The 20,536-nt window shown below is 52.5% G+C and overlaps 1 protein-coding gene, 1 long non-coding RNA gene and 1 other non-coding gene across 4 annotated transcripts; 2 read left to right on the top strand and 1 right to left on the bottom strand.

The window, feature by feature from the left end:
* Positions 1-1,539: 1,539 nt before the first annotated feature.
* On the top strand, positions 1,540-13,362 carry LOC144367126 (uncharacterized). Of its 2 annotated transcripts, none has more exons than XR_013426397.1 (3): positions 1,540-2,358; positions 2,729-3,679; positions 11,271-13,362. It is a non-coding gene; the product is annotated as an uncharacterized LOC144367126 (long non-coding RNA). The 2 variants fall into 2 exon arrangements; XR_013426396.1 differs by lacking the exons at positions 1,540-2,358; positions 2,729-3,679 and adding exons at positions 6,298-9,090; positions 10,806-11,095.
* Positions 4,859-17,516, bottom strand: Tor3a (torsin family 3 member A). The gene is made up of 6 exons (XM_078022378.1): positions 16,832-17,516; positions 16,243-16,356; positions 13,779-14,044; positions 11,570-11,748; positions 6,176-6,300; positions 4,859-5,683 (listed from the first exon to the last, which is right to left on the bottom strand). Exons 1-6 carry the CDS (start codon positions 17,064-17,066, stop codon positions 5,433-5,435), a joined length of 1,170 nt encoding a protein of 389 aa, XP_077878504.1. The 5' UTR covers positions 17,067-17,516; the 3' UTR covers positions 4,859-5,432.
* On the top strand, positions 7,217-7,288 carry Trnaa-agc (transfer RNA alanine (anticodon AGC)). The gene has a single exon. It is a non-coding gene; the product is annotated as a tRNA-Ala (tRNA).
* Positions 17,517-20,536: the final 3,020 nt, after the last annotated feature.

Genomic DNA, 20,536 nt, shown 5'->3' with positions numbered 1-20,536 from the left:
GTGGCAGGGCTTAGGAGAATGACGGGTCACTTGTTTATTGGTAAGTTCTTCCAGATGTCAGTTCCGAGGCCCACAAAATTAGTTCCTATTGGGGCTAAGGTTTCCCACTAGCCGGGTTTGAATATTGGCGCCGCTGGTGTGAAAGAGAAAGGAAAAGAAGCTCCTCAGGCACCATATTGGGGTTTTTGGGGTGTGGCTGCCGTTATGCCTTTTCCCAACACTGAGGACAATACCAAGTTCTAAAAATACTCTGAGCCAAAGTAACATTAATAGGATAAATATAGACACACAGGAGGGAACTTTCTTTTCTTTTTCTTTCTTTTTTTTTAACTACTGAGCCCTTTTTATTTTTTCATTTTGGGCAACTTAGTGAGACATTGTCTCTGAATAAAAAAATTTAAAAGGCTGGGGATGCAACTCAGTGGTAGAGCACTTTCCTAGCACATGCGAGGACAATATCTCAATATTACACACATCACTCCTGATTTTTCTATGTTGACTTTGTATCCTGAAACTTTACTAAATTTGTTTAACAGTTGGAGTGTTTTAAATTATTTTTAAAAATTTTTTTAGTGGAGTCTTAGGATTTTCTCTTGTCATCTGCAAACAGTGATAGTTTAATTTCTTCCTTTCTAAGTTGGATGCCGTCTCTTTCTTTCTCGTGCCTGATTGCTCTGGCTAGAACTTGCAGTACTACGCTAATAGACATGAAAGGACGTACCCTTGTCTTATCATGGGCCATACAGGAAACACTTTCAACATATGAGCTGTGGACCTATGATATATGGGTTTCTGTACCTAATTTGTTGGGAGCTTTTATCATGAAGGGATGTTGATTTTGTCAAATGATTTTTTTTCTACATCTCTTGAAGTGATCATATGGTTTTTGTCCTTCATTCTGTTGCTGTGATGAGTCACATTTATTGCTTTGCATATTTTGAACCACCTTGCATACCTGGGCTGAATCTTACCTGGTCATGGCGGGTGATCTCTTTAATGTGCTATTGAATTTGGTTTTGTAGTATTTTTCTTTTTTTTTAGGGTTTTTGTATCTATGTTCATCAGGGTTATTGGCTTTTACTTTTCTTTTATTGTTATACCCTTGTCTGTTTTTTTTTTCCCCCAAGTCTGGAAGTACACCCTCCTCTTCAGTTTTTTTTTTTTGTTTTTTAATTTTTTTGGAGTAGTTTGACTAAAACTGATGTTCTTTAAAGGGAAGAATTCAGCATGAAGAGCTCGGTTTGATGGGTGACTTTTGTTGATCCAATCTCATTAATCCTTCTAGGCGTACAGATTCTCTGCTTCTTCATGATTCAATTCTTGGTAGGTTGTGTATGTCCAGGAGTGATTCGTTGGTGTTTAATTGTTTATAATGGTTTCTTATGATCTTCTGTGTTTTTGTAGCATCTCTAGTAACGTTTCCTTTTTCATTACTGTTTTTATTTGGTTCTTTTTTCTTAATCTGGCTAAGGTTTTTATTATGTTTATCTTTTGTGGGTGGGTGGGGACCAGGGATTGAACTCAGGGGCACTCGACCACTGAGCCATATCCCCAGCCCTATTTTGTACTTTATTTAAAGACAGGGCCTCACTGAGTTGCTTAGCACCTCACTTTTTTTGGCTGAGCCTCTGGGATTACCGGGTTGCGCCACTGCTCCGGCTGAGACTTGTTTTGGGTCTAACTTGTGATCCATCCTGGAAGCCGCTCCAGATGCAGTTGAGAAGGATGTGTGTTCTACAGCAGGCGAGTGCAGAGTCGCATACATGTTGTTAGGTTGTTTGGGCTGGAGTGCAGTTTAAGTCTGGCCTTTCCTTGTCGATTGCCGTGTGGATGATCTGTCCATTGCTGAACTTGGGGTGTTGAGGTCCCCCACCCATTATTTTCTCGCAGCCCCGCTCTCCGTTAGCTCTATTGGTGTTTGCTTTGTGTACTCAGGTGCTCTGATGCTGGGTACCTATGCACTCACAGTCATACCTCTAGCAGGACTGTCCCCTTGATGACAGTGTGATGCCCTTTTGTCTTTTTTTATGGTTTTTATTTAAAGTCTGTTTTGTCTGATATACTCCTGCTCTTTGGTTTCCGGTCGCATGGAATCTTTTTTTTTTCCCCGTCACTCCCTTTCAGTCCACTGTGTCCTTACCAGTGAAGTGACGCTCTTGAGGACACATGGAATCTTTAGCTTTTAATCCACTGTGTCTTTTAATTGGAGAACCTAATCCATTTACATTCAAGGTGATCATCGAGAGGTGAGGACTACCACTGCCATTTTGTTGTCTTCTATTTGAAGCACCTGCACATCCTGTCTTCATCTCTGGAAGTGGACAGAAGGCATTCTCTGGAGCCCAGGCTGGTGCCCAGGTGAATTTTTTTTGTGTGTATGTGTATGTGTTTGTGTTTGTGTGTCTCCAACATGAGTTGATTACAAAGAGACATTTAATTATTTTAAAATCCATTCTGAGGACAACTTCAATTAAGTTCTAAAAATGTTTTGAGGCAAAGCAGTATTAATAGATTAAGTGTAGTTCCTTCTACAGGAAAGTTCTATTCTTGTTTGACTTGGTCTTAAATTTTAACAAGTGTCATTGCCTGCATTAGGCACTTGTGAAATGTGTGTAAGTGGCAGGCAGGAGCCTGTTGGGATGTTTGCTTTTTTTTTAATACTTATTTTTTGGTTGTAGTTGGATACAATATTTTTATTTTATTTTTGTTATTCCCAAACCTTTCCCAGGCCCTCCAGAGTTTGTGCTGACATGTTGACTCTTGAAGAACGGGGCCTGGCCGCCAGAGGAAGCCACCATGTGCTCAGAGGTCTAGAAGCTTCAGCCCCGCTCCCTGACCTGTGGTGGGAGGAGAAGGCTGGACTTGGACTTCATCACCAGCGGCCAATGATCTCATCCCTTGTGAATGCACAATAAAGCCTCCATAAAAACCTCCAGTGCCAGGCTCAGAGAGCTCCGGGCTGGCGAACGCAGGAGCACAGGGAGGGTGGCGCCTGGAGCAGGCTGGAAGAGCCGCACTGCAGCTGGCGCCCAGGCTCTGCTCAGAGCCTCTCCTCCTCTGGCTGCTCCTGAGCGGTATCCTTTGTAACAGGCCAGCAACAGTGAAGGGTTTTCCTGTATCTCCAGGGCTGTGGGCACCTTGACTTGTAACCAAGTTGGACAGAAGTGTGGGTAACCACTACTTGCAATTGCATCTTTTTTTTTTTTTTAATATTTATTTTCTAGTTGCAGTTGGACACAATATCTATGTTTTATTTATTTTTATGTGGTGCTGAGGATCGAACCCAGGGCCTTGAACGTGCTAGGCGAGTGCTCTACCACTGAGCACAACCCCTGCCCCCAGTTGTGTCTTTTTTTTTTTTTAGTTGTTGATAGACCTTATTTATTTATGTACGGTGCTGAAAATCAAACTCAGTGCCTCCCACATGCTAGGCAAGGGCTCCTCCACTGAGCCCCAGCCCCACAATTGCTTCGTGACGGGAGGCGGTCTTGCAGGACCAAGCCCGTAACCTATTCTCACTCCAGTTAGTTGATGTCAGAACTCGGCTGCAGGATGCCCAGTTGGTATCCACAGGGAACTGGAGACTTGCACGGAGTCTGTAGAGGAAGTTTTTCTGTCTACACCTCAAGCTGTGTCCTGAGCACTTCGTGAAGATGAACTCATCAAATCTTTCAGGAAGGTAGGTGGTTGAGCCCAAATGGAAGTTAAAGTTAAAATGAGGTTAAATAGTTCCCTAGTGTCTCACAGAGGTGACTGGTGGAGCCACAACCCCAGCCCAGGGAGGCTGGCGGGGAATGTGTCCAGAACACCGTGTGCCACTGCTTGTCTCTGCTCCCATGTGGGCGGTTCAGAGCCTGTAGTTGTGACACCAAAAGAACGGCCAGTGCTAAAAGAATGTGGGTTGTTTTGTTGAGACTTAAAAACAAACACAGAACACTCTTTCTGAAGTGTGTATTTAGCATTTAGTGCTGGGTGCACATTCTTCCAGAGGTGCTCCAGACCAGAGGACAGCTAACCTGCAGCTAACTGGCCTCATCTGGCGGGCACCATGGCGTATGCTGCTTGGGAGGCTGAGGCAGGAGGATGGCAAGTTCAAAGCCAGCCTCAGCAACAGCAAGGTGCTCAGCAACTCAGTGCTCAGCAACTCAGGGCTGGGGATGTGGCTCAGTGCTGAGTGCCTGAGTTCAATCCCTGGTACCGAGAAGGGGGGAAACCCACTGGCCTCCTCGGATTGTGCAGTCAGGCCAAATTTACTTTTGTCCCGTGAGTGGTATGAAACTAAGTTCCTTTGATTCATTTATTGGGCAGCTTCTTGAGTGCCTAACGTAGCCAGGGCTAGTACTCCCTGACCTTGGGCAGTTATTTGAGTTCTTGAGCCTGATGGCGTGTTAAGCGAGGGAGAGAGAGTGTTCCATTTCACAGGGCTGAAGATGAGAGGGTCAAGGAGGACTTCCAATGAAAAGATGACAACAAAAAAGGCACAGGCCTGCGGGGTATTCCAGGACTGCAGAAGGGAAGGGACACGGAGGGGGACACGGAGGGGACCACGGAGGTGGAGAGGCACGGGGCCACGAGTTCAGACCTGAGGGACTCGTTCCTGTTCCAGGCCACGGCAGGGACTGTTCTCACGTGCAAGAGCGCCGTGCCTTGGGAGCCTCTTCAGTAAGAGGCTGGTGTAACCCAGCTCAGCTGACATGGTCCCAAAGCAAGCAGAAGCTGGCAGACCCGCCACACACGCTGCCAGCTCCGGGTGCCAGCATCCACCTTCTCTGCCAGTCCCCGTCAGGATGCCCTGGATTTGAAATTTTGCTAAGTGAGCACAACTACTAGGTTTCAGTGAGCAAGCAGGCCAAGGAGGTTAGAAAAATACAAAATTTTAATCTCTACTTATGACAGTCTTGTCAAAGCCCCTAATTAAAAACTTTTTTTTCCAACCTGCAGAGCAGAACAGGGCTTAGCCTACACTCAGAACTTTGCAGGTACTCTCTGCCCTTTTCCTCTTAGCCTAAGGCTCTGGGCTAACCCACCCACTCACTGCTCATCATTGCTCTGGGGATAGCGGCTTGAAAGCCAGCCTGCCCATCCTGCCAACCCAGGTGAGTCCCATGCTGGGCCACCACAGCCCTGTTCTGTAACCCAAGAACCCTGCAGCCTCGGGCCCAATCCCTAAGTCCAGCCTCTGCCAGGACAGCTGCGAGGCCAGGGGGCCGTCCAGGGAGAGCACCCGCAGGGCTGCGAGCCTGGGATCTGTGGCCTCCTGCTGACCTTCTCCGGCCTCCTGGCCCACGTTGTGGAACGTGGCTCTTTAAGGCACCAAGTGATTGAAGAACTGGCTCTGCTTCTGATCAAGGCCTTCCTGTTACTCACTCGTTAGTTAGTGACTGCTGGATGCGCTGGCACCCTGGCAGCTCCGGGAAGTCCTCATTCAGTCTTCAGGGCAGGATGTAGGTAATTCTCTGAGCAACAGACTTGCAGCCCTGGGAGGAAAAGAGTCGTTCCTCCTGGGGGACATAGGTCATCATCTTGGCGATCTCATCCAGGGACTCTTCTGTGTGCGGGAGCTCCTGGCTCAGGAAGGCGTCGCGAGCACACAGCCTCACGTGACGGTATTCCAGCGGCAGGAAAGGGACAAAGACGTCAATCAGGTCTTCTTTCACCAGACGGCTGTGGCCAAAGCCACTGTCTGAAATCAAGACACAAAGTCACATGGAAGCTGCCCCGAGGCTGAACCCAGTGGGGCTCTACTTAGAGTCCCAGGACCCGCAGCATGGGCAGATTTGGTCTCGTGTGAAGCCCCAGGGGGGCTGTCTGCAGCGCGTGCCAAGAGCCACACCACTGGGTCTCCTGGAGCAGGTGAGCAGGGAGCGGTGGCTGGTGCCTGGCCTTGTCCAGTGGCAGGAGCAATCCTCCATTGGACAAGGCCGTGGAGGCTGACTGCTGAGGGTCTCACAGTGACACTCTGCTCAGAGCCTCTGTTTCTCCTGGGGCAGTGCCAATGCCTCTTTCAAAGCATTTTCAGAAAGGCGCTCTTCCTGTGCCACCCACGGTTGACAACACGGGATGACTGGAGCGTGTCTTCTGGATGGTCAGGGCCCCTGTGCACCTCACAATCACACCACCAGCGCTCACGCTAATCACCTCCATCTGTGGCTTGGCTTGTGCGTGGGTCACTCACCTGTGGACCCCATGATCTCGGCTCGGAGGCGGGGCTCTAAGTCTTCCATCGTAATTTCTTCCCGGGGCCGTCCAGCCTTAAGCCGTGTCAGGACCACCTCGTTGACGACGTTGCCCCCGAGGTTACTGAAAGAGACACGAAGGGCCTGTTGACAGAGGCTGTACTTTTAAGCCTAGATTCCCAATGGGTTCCCTGACCACGAGGCCAAAACCTCGGTGTGGGAAGAGTGGAGGCTGCGGGCCCGGCCTCGGCCCTCCCGGGGGGGACCTTGGCACAACTAGCATCTGCACAGAAAAGAGGACGTCCTGCCTTGCCACCCCCGCTCCCTTTGACAAACGCTTAGGAAACTGCCAGGCGCAGAGGGCACAGCAATGGTTAGATGTGGTTCCTCCTGAGTTCTGTGGGACAAGGGCCACGTGTGTGAGGCTCCAGGACAGCGTGACAAATGTTGGACCCAAGGAGGGCCTCCCGTCGAGGCAGAGGGCGAGTAACGGTCCTCAGAGCCGGGGAGGAGGGGCGTGGACTGATGCAGAGGCCCAGGGAGCTGTGCAGCAAAGCATCAAAGGCAGGCTGAGACTCTGGGGGGCCCTCGCCATGTTTGCAGATACGGGCCACGGAACCACCGAAGGGCTTGGAGCTGGGGAGCGTCGGGGGGCGACCTGGTCAGTTTTACGTTCTAAGAAGACCATTTCAGGGCTACAGAGACTGGATTGAAGGGCCATGGATGGTTGCAGAAAGCTAGTCCCCAAGCCTTCTGCCAGCAGTCCACACTCAGAGGTGACAGGTGATGGAGAGAAGGACAGAAGAATTAAGAAATACCACTGAGCCAGGTGTGGTGGTGCCTGTCTGTGATCCCAGCCACCGGGAAGGCTGAGGCAGGAGGACCACAAGATCAAGGCCAGCCTCAGCAACTTCGCAAGGCCCTAAGCAACTTAGTGAGACCTTACCTCAAAATAAAAAATAAATACGGCTGAGGGATGTGGCTCAGTGGTAAAGTGCCCCTGGGTTCATCCCTGGTACCAAAAAAAAAGAAAGAGGGGCTGGGGTGTGGCTCAGTGGTAGAGCGCTCGCCTAGCACGTGCGAGGCCCTGGGTTCGATCCTCAGCACCCCATAAAAATAAATAAATAAAGGTACTGTGTCTCACTACAAAAAAAAAAAAAAAACACCACTGACAAGACCCTGTCACTGATGGACATGAGAAGTGAGAGAGGACACGCGTCTGCCCTGGGCTTCCAACTGCTCCCGTCACAGGCGCCAATGTGCTCCCCACGCTCCAGTGTTCTTCCATGGCTCTGGGGGACTGGGATGTCACTGGGCAATGGGAATTAGGGGTCTGGAGCACAGAACAGGATGGGGTTAGTCAGGGGATAAGGCGAGGAACCCAGAGAGCCACCAACAGGAGCTAGCACAGAGGTGCACAGACCTGGGGCCGGAGCGTGGCCCCCTCCCAGCGCCAGCACCCACCTCCCTCCCGCCCCCACCCCCGCCCCCAGGCTGCAGCCCCAGGCAGCTCCTTGGCCACCTCCGCCTGGGCCTCTCTGGCTCTGCCACCTGCCTCTCCACAGCAGGACGGTAGCAACGAAGGACTGCGGCACGCAGGCAGCAAGGAGCAGGGTCCAGCACCTCCCTTCCTCCCCTCCAGTTGACCCCGAGTCCCCTGGGACACCCTCCTGGGTGTCAACTCACTTCTGGGCTCATTTAGCATTTGAGCACACCCGTGAGCAAGGCGCCTGGGCAGGGAGAGGGGCTGGGAGCTCCCCCTCACATCTCCCCGCCTGGGCACCCTCCCTGCCCAGCAGCTAAGCCAGGACGGACGGGCTGTCTCGTCACACGGTCCACAGCCTCCTTCCTGAAGGGACCAACGTACTTCTGAAGACAGACTTTACCAGGGGCTGTGGGCACTGCAGGGACAAGGGCAGTCCCCTCCCCTTCCTCCAGGTCAGTGCTCAGCCAGACACCTGCGTGTGGAGAAGCTGCTCCCTGCTCCCCAGCCCCCACCTCTGTAGGAAGGGCCACGGGTCATCTGGACGCCGAGGGCCTTCAGCAGAGGCAAGGTCACCCTGCTGCCAAGGGACTGCCCCCTCCCGCGTTCCCCACAGGAGGCAGAGGCAAGTACTTGTGTCTCCACTGGCATGAAGGCAGCTCCTGGGATAAGGGCCAGACCAGCGGGGCTGACTCACGGCTCCTCGGCAGACCCAGGGCCTTCCCGCTTCCACCCAGGAGGCCACCAGACTCCAAGTGGGTGGGGAACGGGAAGCCTGGCCTACTTCTCTAAGGAGCCCCAGCACCTAGCCCAGTGCTCGGCACACAGCAGGGGCTCCACAGTGCGCATTAGATAAATGGACACGGTTGTACATCTGTCCATGCCACCTCCAACTCCCTTCTGAATGGCCCCTCTGGTCTGCCTCCCCCTCCCCAGGCCACGCTGCGTCTTTACCTCACCACGAGGCACGACCAGGAGGCCCCTCTCTATGCCCCCTCCCCTCGTCTTCAGCTCCTCAGGGCTGCCACCACCAGGCCACCCGCCAGGCCACTTCCCCCGGGAAGGACCTCACCCCCCAGGCCCCCTGCCAACCCGGCCCAGCAGGCACCTCTATTCACCAGCCCTCTGAGGGCCTGGGACAGGACAACGTCCAAGCTCGGCCCAAGACCCCGAGGAAGAGACTCAGGTTCTCTCCAGGACCAGCCATCCCCGACAACGACCCGGAACAGAGCAGCACCAACTGCTCCTCCCTGAAGAACAGAGGCAGGTCGGCCCGATCTCTTTGAGAGAAGGAAACCTGACCAAAGGTGCCCGAGTCAGAAAACGGGCAGCCGCCACTCACAGGTCACTGGGGGAGGTCCGGAGCTCTCAGAGTCGCAGGGCTGCCCACCTGTGCTGGCACTGTCCCTGCCTCGCCTGGCAGCGGCCCAGGTAAATGGACCTCATTCCCTCTTCCTTTACAGCTCCCGGCCCCACTGGGGTCCTGCCCATGACCCTTCCCGAGCCTTCTCCCCGGGTAGAAACGAGCGGGAGTAGTCGAGGTTGTTTTCTGGCAACCAGACAGGAGGCACGAGTTCTGGCGACCTAGGGCCAGGCTCCGACACCCCAAGCCCCACAGGCTCACTCCCTGCTTCACTGCCCCTCGGAACCGCGCCCTGGAACAGCACCTCCAGGCTCTGACCACCAGTGAGCAGGGCTTCAGGACAGGCCCAGAGCCCCGGGACCCGCCTAAAACGACCTCCCGAGCCTGGGGGAGCAGGAAGGGTCCCAAACAGAACCTGAAGGTCAGAACCCAAATTAGAAGGGGCACCCTTGGTGGTCACAGGATGGACCAGGGCGCCCACCAGTCCCCGGCCTGGTGTACAGGTGCAGGCCAGCGTGCCCGGCCTCCGGAGCCACACCCCCGAGGGCGGGAGGTCTGAGCGGCCTCCTGTCTCCCTGCTCCTGCTCACAGCTGGGGCCGCCATGTTGGCAACTACACATGCTGGGCATGGGCCCTGCCAGGTGTCCCCCTCTCCTACTGCCATCAGGTGCCAGAGGGCAGGCCACCAAAGCCACTTGGGCCTCAGTGCAAACAGCAGGTGAGGCTATTTCCCAGGATTAAATGGCAGGTGTTCCGCGGGTGTGACTTAGTCACGTTGGCAGCTCAAATTGCTTGTCACCCAGTACAGTACTCCTCACCACAAAGGGGAGGTGCTTCCCACGATGGACCTCAGCGGAAGTCCAGAGACTCAGCTCCCACTGTCGCTGGATGCCTGGCCTCAGGAGTTCAGGGCAGCCGGGGGTGGGGTTGGGGGTGGGGCTGCTGGATGTGGCCCTGCATGACCGGGGGTGGACAATGGCAGCCTGCCCACAGCTTCTCCTTGGTGGGAGGCCTTGGTACAAGCCAGTGGCTGAGCCACTGCAACCAAAGGCCACATTTAAGTGACCCTTCGAGTCCTTGTCACAGCTGTGTCCTCCTCCCGGGAGGGCAGGCTTAGCTGCTTCCTCCTGTGGGGGACTGGTCTAGCAGGATGACTCCCCGGGCACTGCCTCCACCCCATGTGACTAGCGGTGGGTGTGCAGCCACGTGGCCTGCTTCAGTCCACCACGGTCAGGTCACTGGGGGAGTGGGACTGGCCAGGGGACAGACAGCAGTGTCAGCTGGCCGACAACCAGAAGGCCGCAAAGGCAGACATCTGCCTGGAGTCCAGGGCACTGGGTCAGGTTCAGCGACCGCGGCCAGCAGGGGCGAGGCCTTTCCAAGTGGAGAAGTGGTGGAGGAGGGGGCCAGGAGGCAGCGGCCCACTGCCCTGACCAGGAGCGGGAGGAGACACTTCTAACAAAAGTGCAAGGGGGGCTGGGCTGCGGTCAGTGGCAGGGCGCTCGCAGGCCATGTGTGAGGCTGTGGGTTCCATCCTCAGCACCACATAAAAATACATAAAATAAAGGTGTGTGTCCATCTACATCTAAAGAAATATTTTAACAAATCATTTAAAAAAGTGAAAGGTGGTCCCCAAGCTTCATCCTGCAGGAGGGGACTGGCTTCTGCAGCAGCAGTTCAGAGGGTCCCCAGCACCCGTGCCCCACGACCTGGGGGCTTCCGTGGAGAAGCCTTAGGGCCAAGGCCACTCCTCTATCTGGCCTCCTCTGACTCACTGCCCCAGGAGGAGCCCTGAGCCTGCTGCTTAGAACCTGGGGAGAAGGTTGAGAACCCAAGAAGCGACCGTTCCTCGACTCCTGACTCTGGGCACGCAGACTGTATCAGACGTCTCTCTTCAACTCACTGGGGACCCTCGTCCTCCGCCTCACAGCTCACGTCCCACAAGCCTGCACAGCAGGGTGGACTCGCCATCACACCAGAATCCTGACCTGGCACTAGTTGAAACCTGTCCCAAGGGTCCGCAGGAAGCCAGGTCTGCTGGGCGAAATCGTCCCCACTCCCCGTCCTCACCAGGTGTGCCCTGAAAACCCCCTGCAACAGGGGCGGCCAGGGGTGGGGAGGAGGAGCCAGCAGCCTGTGGGGAAGCAACTGGTTTGACTTCTAGGGAGTCTGTAAGAAGCTGGTGCAAAGCTTCAAGCCAAAGCCTCCATAAAGAGTTGAACAAGTTATTTCTGTTTGCTTCCTGCAGGGCCACTTCAAGAGCCTGGGACACTCAGCAAAACAGAAGCAGGGAAATGTAGCTCTGTGGCAAGTCCTGCAGGCATCACAGATCTAACCACACTCACCCAGGGTTTGGCCAGCGCTTCCTCTTGGCAGAAAGAGACCTTCAGGCCTCTGGGGCTGGGAAGAACTGCTCGGCCCTCTGAGCAGCTGCTTGGGAGCTCTCAGGGTCATGGGTACTTGATTTTGAGCTAATGAGCTGTCTGCTGTCTGGAGTAGCAAAGAAGCCCTCCTCCGCCTGCCACACCTCCCCTCACTCAGACTCACCTGAGGAAAAGAAAGATGTTCCTCGGAGACTCGGTGCTGTGGCCCTCAGTGGCGTGGCGTTCCAAGTGTGGCCCTAGGAGCTCCAGCAGCCCCGGGTGCAGCTTCTCAGCCTCGTCAAAGATGAACAGGCTCTGTGGGCAGCGCTGCTGCGTCCCCTGGATCTGGCTGGTCAGCTGCTCCTGCACAGGACACAGGGAGCTGTGGAGACCTGGGGACACGTCCCACCCTCCAGCCACAGTCCAGGTCAGGGCACCAGTTTCCCCAGCTCTTCCCCAGTGGGTTGCCTAGGACTGGGATCCATGCCCTGGAGGCGAAGCCCGCACCTGTTCGCCAACAGGTTTCCAGATGATTTTCCTGAACCTGAAGGTTGGCAGCCCTAGTCTGGGGAAAGGAAAGGGCCTGGGGGCAGTGGAAAGAACCCCTTGTGTCCCTGGGCACAAGCCCCCACTCCAGCCTTCTCCCTCCTCTCCAGGCCTAGGTCCCGTCCTAGAAGTACCTGTCAAGTCAACTCCCCAAGGGCAGGGGTCAGGCTCTGCTGTGGGGGTGATAGGCAGGAGGGGCTCAAGGGCAGAGGCAGCCACTCCCCTGCCTGCGCTCCCAGGCTGGGCCAAGATCTCAGGGAGGTGACAGTCCTGGGCGCCTTTTGGGGCCCGGACAACCTGTAATGCAGGGGCTCCCAGAGATGGTGGGCTCTCGCTACCGCCAAGAGAGTAAACCCTCAATGGAACAGAAGCTTCTTTGTGTTCCCAGAGCTGTTGTTCCCAACTTCTTAGCCTAGCCTACACTCCCTGTCCCTCTCTAACCTCCTCGGAGTCTGACTTCAGCCCCCCGTCACCCAAGTGCACGGGTGTGGGTGGACACGCCAATTTTTACAGTGGGGAAGTTGGGATCCAGAGTCAGGTAATTTCTCCTGAGAAGGCCCAGCTGTTGGCCACCTGCCTTGAGGCCATCTGGAGTTCAGGACAGTTCACCCTGCCCTTGCCCTCTAGGTCATACTGAAAGGGCAACCTCCGTTCTCAGAGACGTCTGTGACAACTAAAAGCTAAAGCCAGGAGAAGTCATGTCCTTAGTCTTGCAGCTGAAGGAGTTTGCACATTTTCCGTGCTACAGGTCTGACAGGGAAGAAACCGGACCAGCAGAGCAGCAAGGAAACCTTCTGTCCACCCACTTGTGGCTATGATGAGCGGTTACGGGAAGACACGGAAACCACCAGATATGGCTGCCTCCTTTTAAAACCCAACACCACGGGGGATGGAGCTGGCCTAGCATGCTGGAGGCCCTGGGTTCCCTCCCCAGCACCACATTTTTTTTTAAAAAAGGCAGGATATGCTTCTTTTTTTTTTTTAAATATTTTTATTTTTTAGTTCTCGGTGGACACAACATCTTTGTTTGTATGTGGTGCTGAGGATCGAACCCGGGCCGCACGCATGCCAGGTGAGCGCGCTACCGCTTGAGCCACATCCCCAGCCCGCTTCTTTTTTTTTTTTTAATATTTATTTTTTAGTTGTAGTTGGACACATACCTTTATTTCACTTATTTATTTTTATGTGGTGCTGAGGATCAAACCCAGGGTCTCGTGCGTGCAGGGCGAGTGCTCTACCACTGAGCCACAACCCCAGCCCAGGATATGCAACTTTCTGTCCAATAAAATTGCAATAGTTGGGCTGGGGATGTGGCTCAAGCGGTAGCGCGCTCGCCTGGCATGCGTGCGGCCCGGGTTCGATCCTCAGCACCACATACAAACAAAGATGTTGTGACCGCTGAAAAACTGAAAAATAAATATTAAAAAATTCTCTCTCTCTCTCTTTCTTTAAAAAAAAAAAACTGCAATAGCGTGGGACAGCTCGGGGCAAGGGCAGACGCACGGACACTGCTGCGAGCCAGCCAGGTTGGGTCCGTGCCCGGAGATCATGGCAAAGGTTTTGCTTTCCTCTCATTTCCCCACTTCCTTAACACAAAGTCAATACACGACTGATTCTGGGAAGCTGTGTCTGGCTTCTCGTGCATGACTGTGGAGTCTAAAACAGCAGTTGTTCCTCTGAAGGATCGGGCCACTGTCACAGGTTCTGTCACACACCGCCGCCTGCGTCCTGGTCCTGCCCTTCCCGAGGCTTCCCAGAACCCACCTCCTTTCAGGCTTGGGGTCTCCCTCAGCAGAGGCCTCGCTCCAGCCCCGGCCCTGGGTGCATTCCCAGTGCGCCTGCCTCACCTGGTACAGGTCCACATACTTGGGGTGTGGGAAATGGAACGTGGCAATGAACATCTTGACACACTCGCTCCTCAGCCCCTCCCGATACAGGTTCTCTGCCAGCATGCGCGCCACAAAGTTCTTGCCTGTGCCAGACCAGCCATGGAACGACAGAGCCAGGGCCTTCTCTGGCCAGGGCCTCTCTAAGTAGCCCCTCACGGTTCTCAGGACCAGCTCACGGGCCAGATGCTGGCCATGCAGGCGCACACTCAGGTTCGATTCCAAGCCTGGGGGCAGGAAAGAGGAGGCCACAGTGAGTGGCACACACGGGCATGACTCCTGCAGGTAGGGGCGTGGTCAGCCAAGCATCTCTGGTCACTCTTAGGGTGGATCACTGATTCATGCTGTTTGTCCTTAGGGGGCAGACCTTGCAGCAGAATGGATTCAAGGGCCATTTTCTGAAGTTTGAGAAATCGAGATTGAACTCAGGGAGAGAACAGAATCACCCTTTCTGAAGACATCCCAGATGTGGGCACAGACCAGTTTGGAGGAAGGACCCTGCCCGCACCCTAGGCTGCCCCCATTCTTTATCTTCAGGCCTCCTGCAAAGCTTTATGGAGAAACCTCAGTTTATTCATTCTATTTCAATTCAGCAAACTCTTGTCCATAATGCCCGCCGGGAACACAGCCCTGCGCTGGGCAACCTGGTGGAGGTGAGGTGTGCTGCCAGCTGGCCTGAGGCACTGCCATTCTGAGTTCTGGATCAACTGGTTTGGCACCTTGAGCCAACCAGGTCAAGGTCAACTGGAAGTATCACATCACTTCAAAACTAGTAGCATCACAGGAAGGAAAACTAACTTCTACTGCTATTTTTCCTGTACTCAAAACTGTGCTGTTTTATATTTAATTTTCACAGTAATTCTGTAAGGCACGTACTATTATTCCCCCTTTAAAGTGGAGGAAACAGACTTGGGAAGGATTGTCCAAAATTTGCCGGCACAGGTGTTTCCGATTCCCCAGCAGAACAATGTGGACTCCCAGACCTTTCAGAGAGGTAACCTGCCGACTCACATCTAAAGTCTTATTCTGATCAGCAGAAATCCAAATTCACACTCCCTGATCTCTGTGCAGTCTGGTATTCGGTCTTGTGCCAGGCCATGTCCCTAGATATACTGTGTCACTGGCACTTCTTCCAATTAAGTGGCCTAACATCTAGGGTGGGTCTCATTTCTGGAGATGGAAATGCTGGGATCAGGGAAACTCTAGGCAGGAAACTACTCCTGGGGAAAAGAGGGAACTTCTGCAAACCACCAATGCAGCAGTCCCTTAACAGGCTAGACTAAGAATTGCCCTCTGAGAGTTAAATGCAAATCCCTTTAGTATGCAAATAAAGTCACCTGAACTGAATAAAACATCCAAGAAAGGAAGATTACTTAGCAGAACTTCACATGCAGTTGAACTTGAAGGAGAACATTTGCAGGCACATGGGTAGAACAGTTTTCAATCCATGTGATCGCTAATATGGATTCGTTTATAATGAGAAACCATCTCCTATTTCTGTCAGCTGCTGACACATCGTCATTGATCCAAAATAAACTGGAAACCCAAGTTGTTTCCCCCAGACATTGTTGGCTAAAGGTTAGAAAGGGACACTTGGAATCACAACACAATTTTTGATTGGTTCTCTTGCTTGAACCTCTGCGAGGTTACTATTATTGTTCAGACAAGCAAGATGCTCTGGGCCTGACTCTCCCAAGGGTCACAGATATGTTGTATTAAGGGTTAATCCCAGCAAAACTCCTAGCACCATGCTTAGTATATAGTTGGAGCTCCATAGACATTAGCTTCTCTTTTTCCTAGGACCAATTCCCATGGTAGAACATGGTGAGAGATGGCAAATAGTCAGAGGACAATCTTCAGTCTCAACAAGGGACAGCCAGTGGCATTCAGCAGCCTGGCCTACCCTGGTAGTGTCCCTTCCTCCCGTCTTAAGTCTGGTATGACATGTTCATGGTATTCCCATGGATTCCAACAAGCTGAGCCATGAAACAATAGGTAAAAAAGGGACTTCTCCTTGATTCAAGTAACAGTGTCACTCACTGTTAGAGCACTTGTCTAGAATGTGTGAGGCCCTGGGATCCATCTTCAGTACAACACAAACAAAAACCCCACAGAGAATAGAAGTGCTCTGGCCTCTGTGAGTGAATGCAAAATCCATTAAGGACACCACCAATGTTGGTCTCACATTGTTCCCATTTTGGAGGGTGTTATTTCTGGAAAGCCTAGTAGTTTCATGTCTTGTCCAAAGAAGATTCTCAAATAACTGCAGACCTGAGAGCAATTTCAGTGTGACAATTCCTGCATTTGGGGAGTTGGGCAGCATGACAAAAGTTCGCCTGCACCCCAGTAGTGACCTCGCCCCCCCCCCCCCACATCCCTGCCTCCCCGTACATCCCTGACTTTGGAAACCAAGCCTGGGTCCAACCTGGAAAGTTGTTGGAGATCCTGCAGTCCCCGCCACTGCAGCAGTCCTGGAAGCCACAGTACCACGTAGTGAGGATATCCAGGTACCGTTGACCCAAACCAGGGAGGCTCCAGCCTGGAAAAAGAGGGGCTGTGAGACAAGGACAAGAGCCTTTGGCCCACGGCAGTGAACAGTGAAGCGACAACCAGACCACGAAACTTGTTAGTGACAACGCCAGAACCAAAACTCAAGTCCCCACTCCCCCTGCCCAGGTTCCGCCCCCTGCACGTGCTCCAGCGGCGTCTCCGCGAGCAGCAGGAGGAGAGGTTCCGGGGCTGGAGGGCAGTCACCAGCTGCGTCCGCGGCGGGAAAGGGCAGCCCCCTGGGCTTGCGGGGCGGGCGGGAGACCGCGAAGGACGCGGCGGAGGCGAGTCTGGAGGCGCAGGGACCGGGTGGGGCGGCGGACGGCCCCTGGCCCCAGCCCCCAGCCGCGAGCCACAGGCTGGCGAACCCGGCGCTGGCCGATGGGGCAGCCGGGTGCCGCGAGGGGGGCATCCCGCGCCCGGGGCGGCAGGTGGCCCCGGCGGTCGGCCGCGCGGACGGCGCTTACCCCCGGGCCCCGCGGCGGCGTCGGCCTCGTCACAGTCGTCGGGCCACAGCTGGCAGCTGAGGAGCGTCCAGTACCGCCTGGAGAGGGCTCCGGCCGCCCGCAGCCAGGCCCCCGCCGAGCCCGGCTCGTCGGTCCCCTCCCACGGCCTCTCGGCGCCGCCGTGCCCAGGTGCGGCGGCGAGCGGCAGCAGCAGCAGGAGGCCGAGGCCGAGCGGGGGCCGCGGGCCGCGAGGCATGGCCGGGCTCTGCCGCCTCCCGCCGCGGCCGCTGCGGCTCTTTAAGGCCCGGGAGGGGCCGTGAGGCGGGCGTGGGCCCGGGGTGGGTGTTGCTACGGCGACCGCCGCCCGGCTGCCTGCTCTCGCAACACGTGACCCGGGCGGGAAACCGAAACCGGGCTGGTGTCCCGGGATGGCTTCCCGAGGCCGACTTCAGGTCCTGTCCACCCCGACGGCTTCCAGGGTAGTCTATTTCTGGGGCACGATTGCGGTTGCAGAGGCGGTGACACCAGGCCTTGAAATGCCCACTGTCAATCATTCTCTTATTATTTTCGGGTAGCTCTGTTGGCCCATCTGAGGTCTACCAAATAAGGACACACCTTCGTGCATGGCCCCTTCCTCTACAGTCAACTTCCTGCCAAACTATTAGAGGCAGCTGGGGATACCCTCTCAGCCAGGGGAGTCAACTGAGCAGAGGCCCTGGGAAGAATCCTGTCTGGCGGAGGGGGCCCTTGATCCTCTGCAGAGGGAAATGAAACACTGCAGCAAATAACCAGCAGGCTTCCACCAAAAACAAGAGGAAGCTAAAGGTTTCAAGTTTGGAGCTATTTGGGGTTTGGAAACCACCCTCCAAGTTATGGGGAAATCATGAGGTCTCCTGTTGAGTAATTATATCTCATGAAAAAGAAGGCTACATGCTCTGTGCACTCTCAGCTAGGTTTGTAACTTTCAAGTGTTTGTGACTATAAGCAGCCATCAGACACCACCAGCATGCCTTTGAGGGCCTCTTTCCCTTGGATTTCCTTCTTCATAATATGAAGTACAGGACAGATTGTTTTAAATTTCAGAAGAGCCTAAAGCAGTTTTCAGAGTTATCTTGTCCTCATTGGAAACCACTCTAGAGTCAGATCAAGGGACTCACCTGGCCACTATCTTGTTTAGTGACTTTGAGGCTGGGCTCTCCAGTTGGTCAATGAATCTGAGCACCAGACCTTGCAAACATCACAAACTGCCCCCTCGGTTCATGCCAATCTTAGATCACACTCAATGCCAGGGCTGCTCCAATCTCAACAGCTCTCCAAATTTACCTTTTTATTCAAATAGCCACAGAGGCCAGATAAGTACCTTTGTCAGGACACCATGAAAACTCAGTTGACAAGCAAAGTTATGTATTTTGTGTCTCACAGTGATGTCAAAAGGGAACCCAAACTTTTTACAGAGCAGCAGCTAAAGCCACCAGTACAGCATGACTTACTTGGAAAAACCAAGTAGAATCATTCAGACATTCAGAGGACAGTTAACCTTGACCCACCACACTATGGTTTGGATTTTTTTTTTTTTTTTTTGTGGTGATGGTGCTGGGGATAGAACCCAAGGCAAGCACTCTACCAACTGGGTTACATCCTCAGTCTTATAGTTTGGATCTTAAGTGCCACCCCAAGACCCACATGGTAGAGAACTGGTCCTCAGCTTGGTGCTATTGGGAGGTAGTTGGAGGCCAGTGGGACGTCTTTGAATAATTGGACATGACCAAAGGGACTATGGGATCCTGTTTTCTTCCTTTTTTGCTCCCCGACCATGAAGTGGGCAGTTCTGCTCTGCCACATATTCCTGCCATGATGCACTGCTTCCTTCTTCCCCCAACCAGAGGCCTAAAAGCAATGGGTCTGCCTGACCATGGATAGAACCTCCCACACCATGAACCAAAATAAATTTTCCTTTATAATTATCTCAGGTATTTGTTATGGTGGCAAGGAGCTAATATATATCTTTCTGCTTATTTGAAAACTAAAAACATTAACTCATTCAGCAAATATTGTTTTGAGCATGAAAGGCAATCTAGCATAGTGAATAACTCAACAGGTTCTACCACTTTCTATTTGTGTAACTTCAATTTCCCCACCCATAAAACAGTCATGGGAATGCTGCTAAGATTAAATGAGCTAATTTGAGTGCATCATAAACACTCAATACTTCATTTTCATACATATTTATTTATATGATATATAAAATAGACTACTGGAGGAAGCTTGCTTGCCATTAGTTAATATTGATAATTATAGGTGAATTTATGGTGATAAAATTACTAATAACAGGGCTGGGGTGAAGCTCATAGTAGAGAGTCTGCTTAGCATGCATAAAGCTCTGGGTTCAATCTCTTGTACTTATTCTCAAATTACTGATAACCAACCAGTGGCCCTCAGCTGTAATCCCAGGCGGCTTGGGAGGCTGAGGAGAAGCATCTCAAGTTCAAAGCCAGCCTGAGCAATTTAGTGAGGCCCTAAAGAAACTTAGTAAGAGACTGTCTCAAAATTTAAAAAAAAAATAATAAAAATAACATTTGGGACTGTAGCTCAGTGATTATGTGCCACTCAGTTCAATCCCAGTACAAAAAAACAAAACAAAAACAAGTTTTAAGACTATGGAAACAACTATTTCTACTTACAACTGTCATCTAGTGATAACTGCTAATTTCTGAGTTGCTCTAGTTTGGATTTAACATTTAATGGTAAATAAACTAGGTTAATAGGAACTTGATTTCAAGAAACTTTTTTTCCTAAAAAAAAAAAAAAAAAAAAAAAAAAGAGGAACTGGGTGTGGTGGTGCATACCTTAATCCCAGTGGCTCCAGACTAAGGCAGGAGGCCTTTGAGTTCAAAATCAGCCTCAGCAATGGTGAAGCACTAAGCAAATCAGTGAGACCCTGTCTCTAAATAAAATAAAAAATAGGTTTGGGGTGTGGCTCAGTGGTCGAGTGCCTGAGTTCAATTTCAGGTAATTAATTTACATCATTCCTGATACCAAAAAAAACGCAGCAAAGAGTCCTAAATAGAGACAATAAATCCAAACACCAGCATCTGGACAAATCTCTGAATATTTCAACAAACTGTTAGCACAGTATTCTCAGAGGATGGAGAGTAGTGGCTGTAGTATCTAGGAACAGAGCTCATGGATGATGGGGACACCTAGAGGCTATTGTGAGAACTACAAACAGCTAGGATTCCTCAGCAAGCATCCTGGCACTGGCACTGTGTGGGAGCTTGTCAGAAAGGCACTCTCAGACTCTTGGACCTACAGAATCAAAATCTTCATTTTAATAATGTCTTCCTAAAATAAAGTGGGTTTGTGACACATTTTCTGAAGTCATCTGAGTAGAACAAGCTTTATGTGATATTCCCAAACTTGCTGAAGGCGGGCAGAACCATCTGTCTTGAAAATGATCTTTGGGTACAAATCAAGTCTCTCTCTCTCTCAATCAATAAAACTCTGAAAACAGGAGATGAATGTTTCCTGGTTCATCTATAAGCCAATAGTTGCTTTAACATCTCTGCCATGGTACACTGGGGGGTATCATGGGTGGAACCTGACCCCTCTATAGGCAGGGCACAGCCAGGCTTCCTGATGAGACCATGGACACTCCTGAGGGTCTTCCTGGCCACTCAGGTTCTAAACTTATTGGAGGCCTGGGAGACTCTACATTTGTTCAGCGAG

This window comes from Ictidomys tridecemlineatus, chromosome 10 (assembly GCF_052094955.1).
Source record: "Ictidomys tridecemlineatus isolate mIctTri1 chromosome 10, mIctTri1.hap1, whole genome shotgun sequence".
NCBI classification, from domain to species: Eukaryota; Metazoa; Chordata; class Mammalia; order Rodentia; family Sciuridae; genus Ictidomys; species Ictidomys tridecemlineatus.
This window is presented reverse-complemented; position numbering and strand designations above follow the sequence as displayed.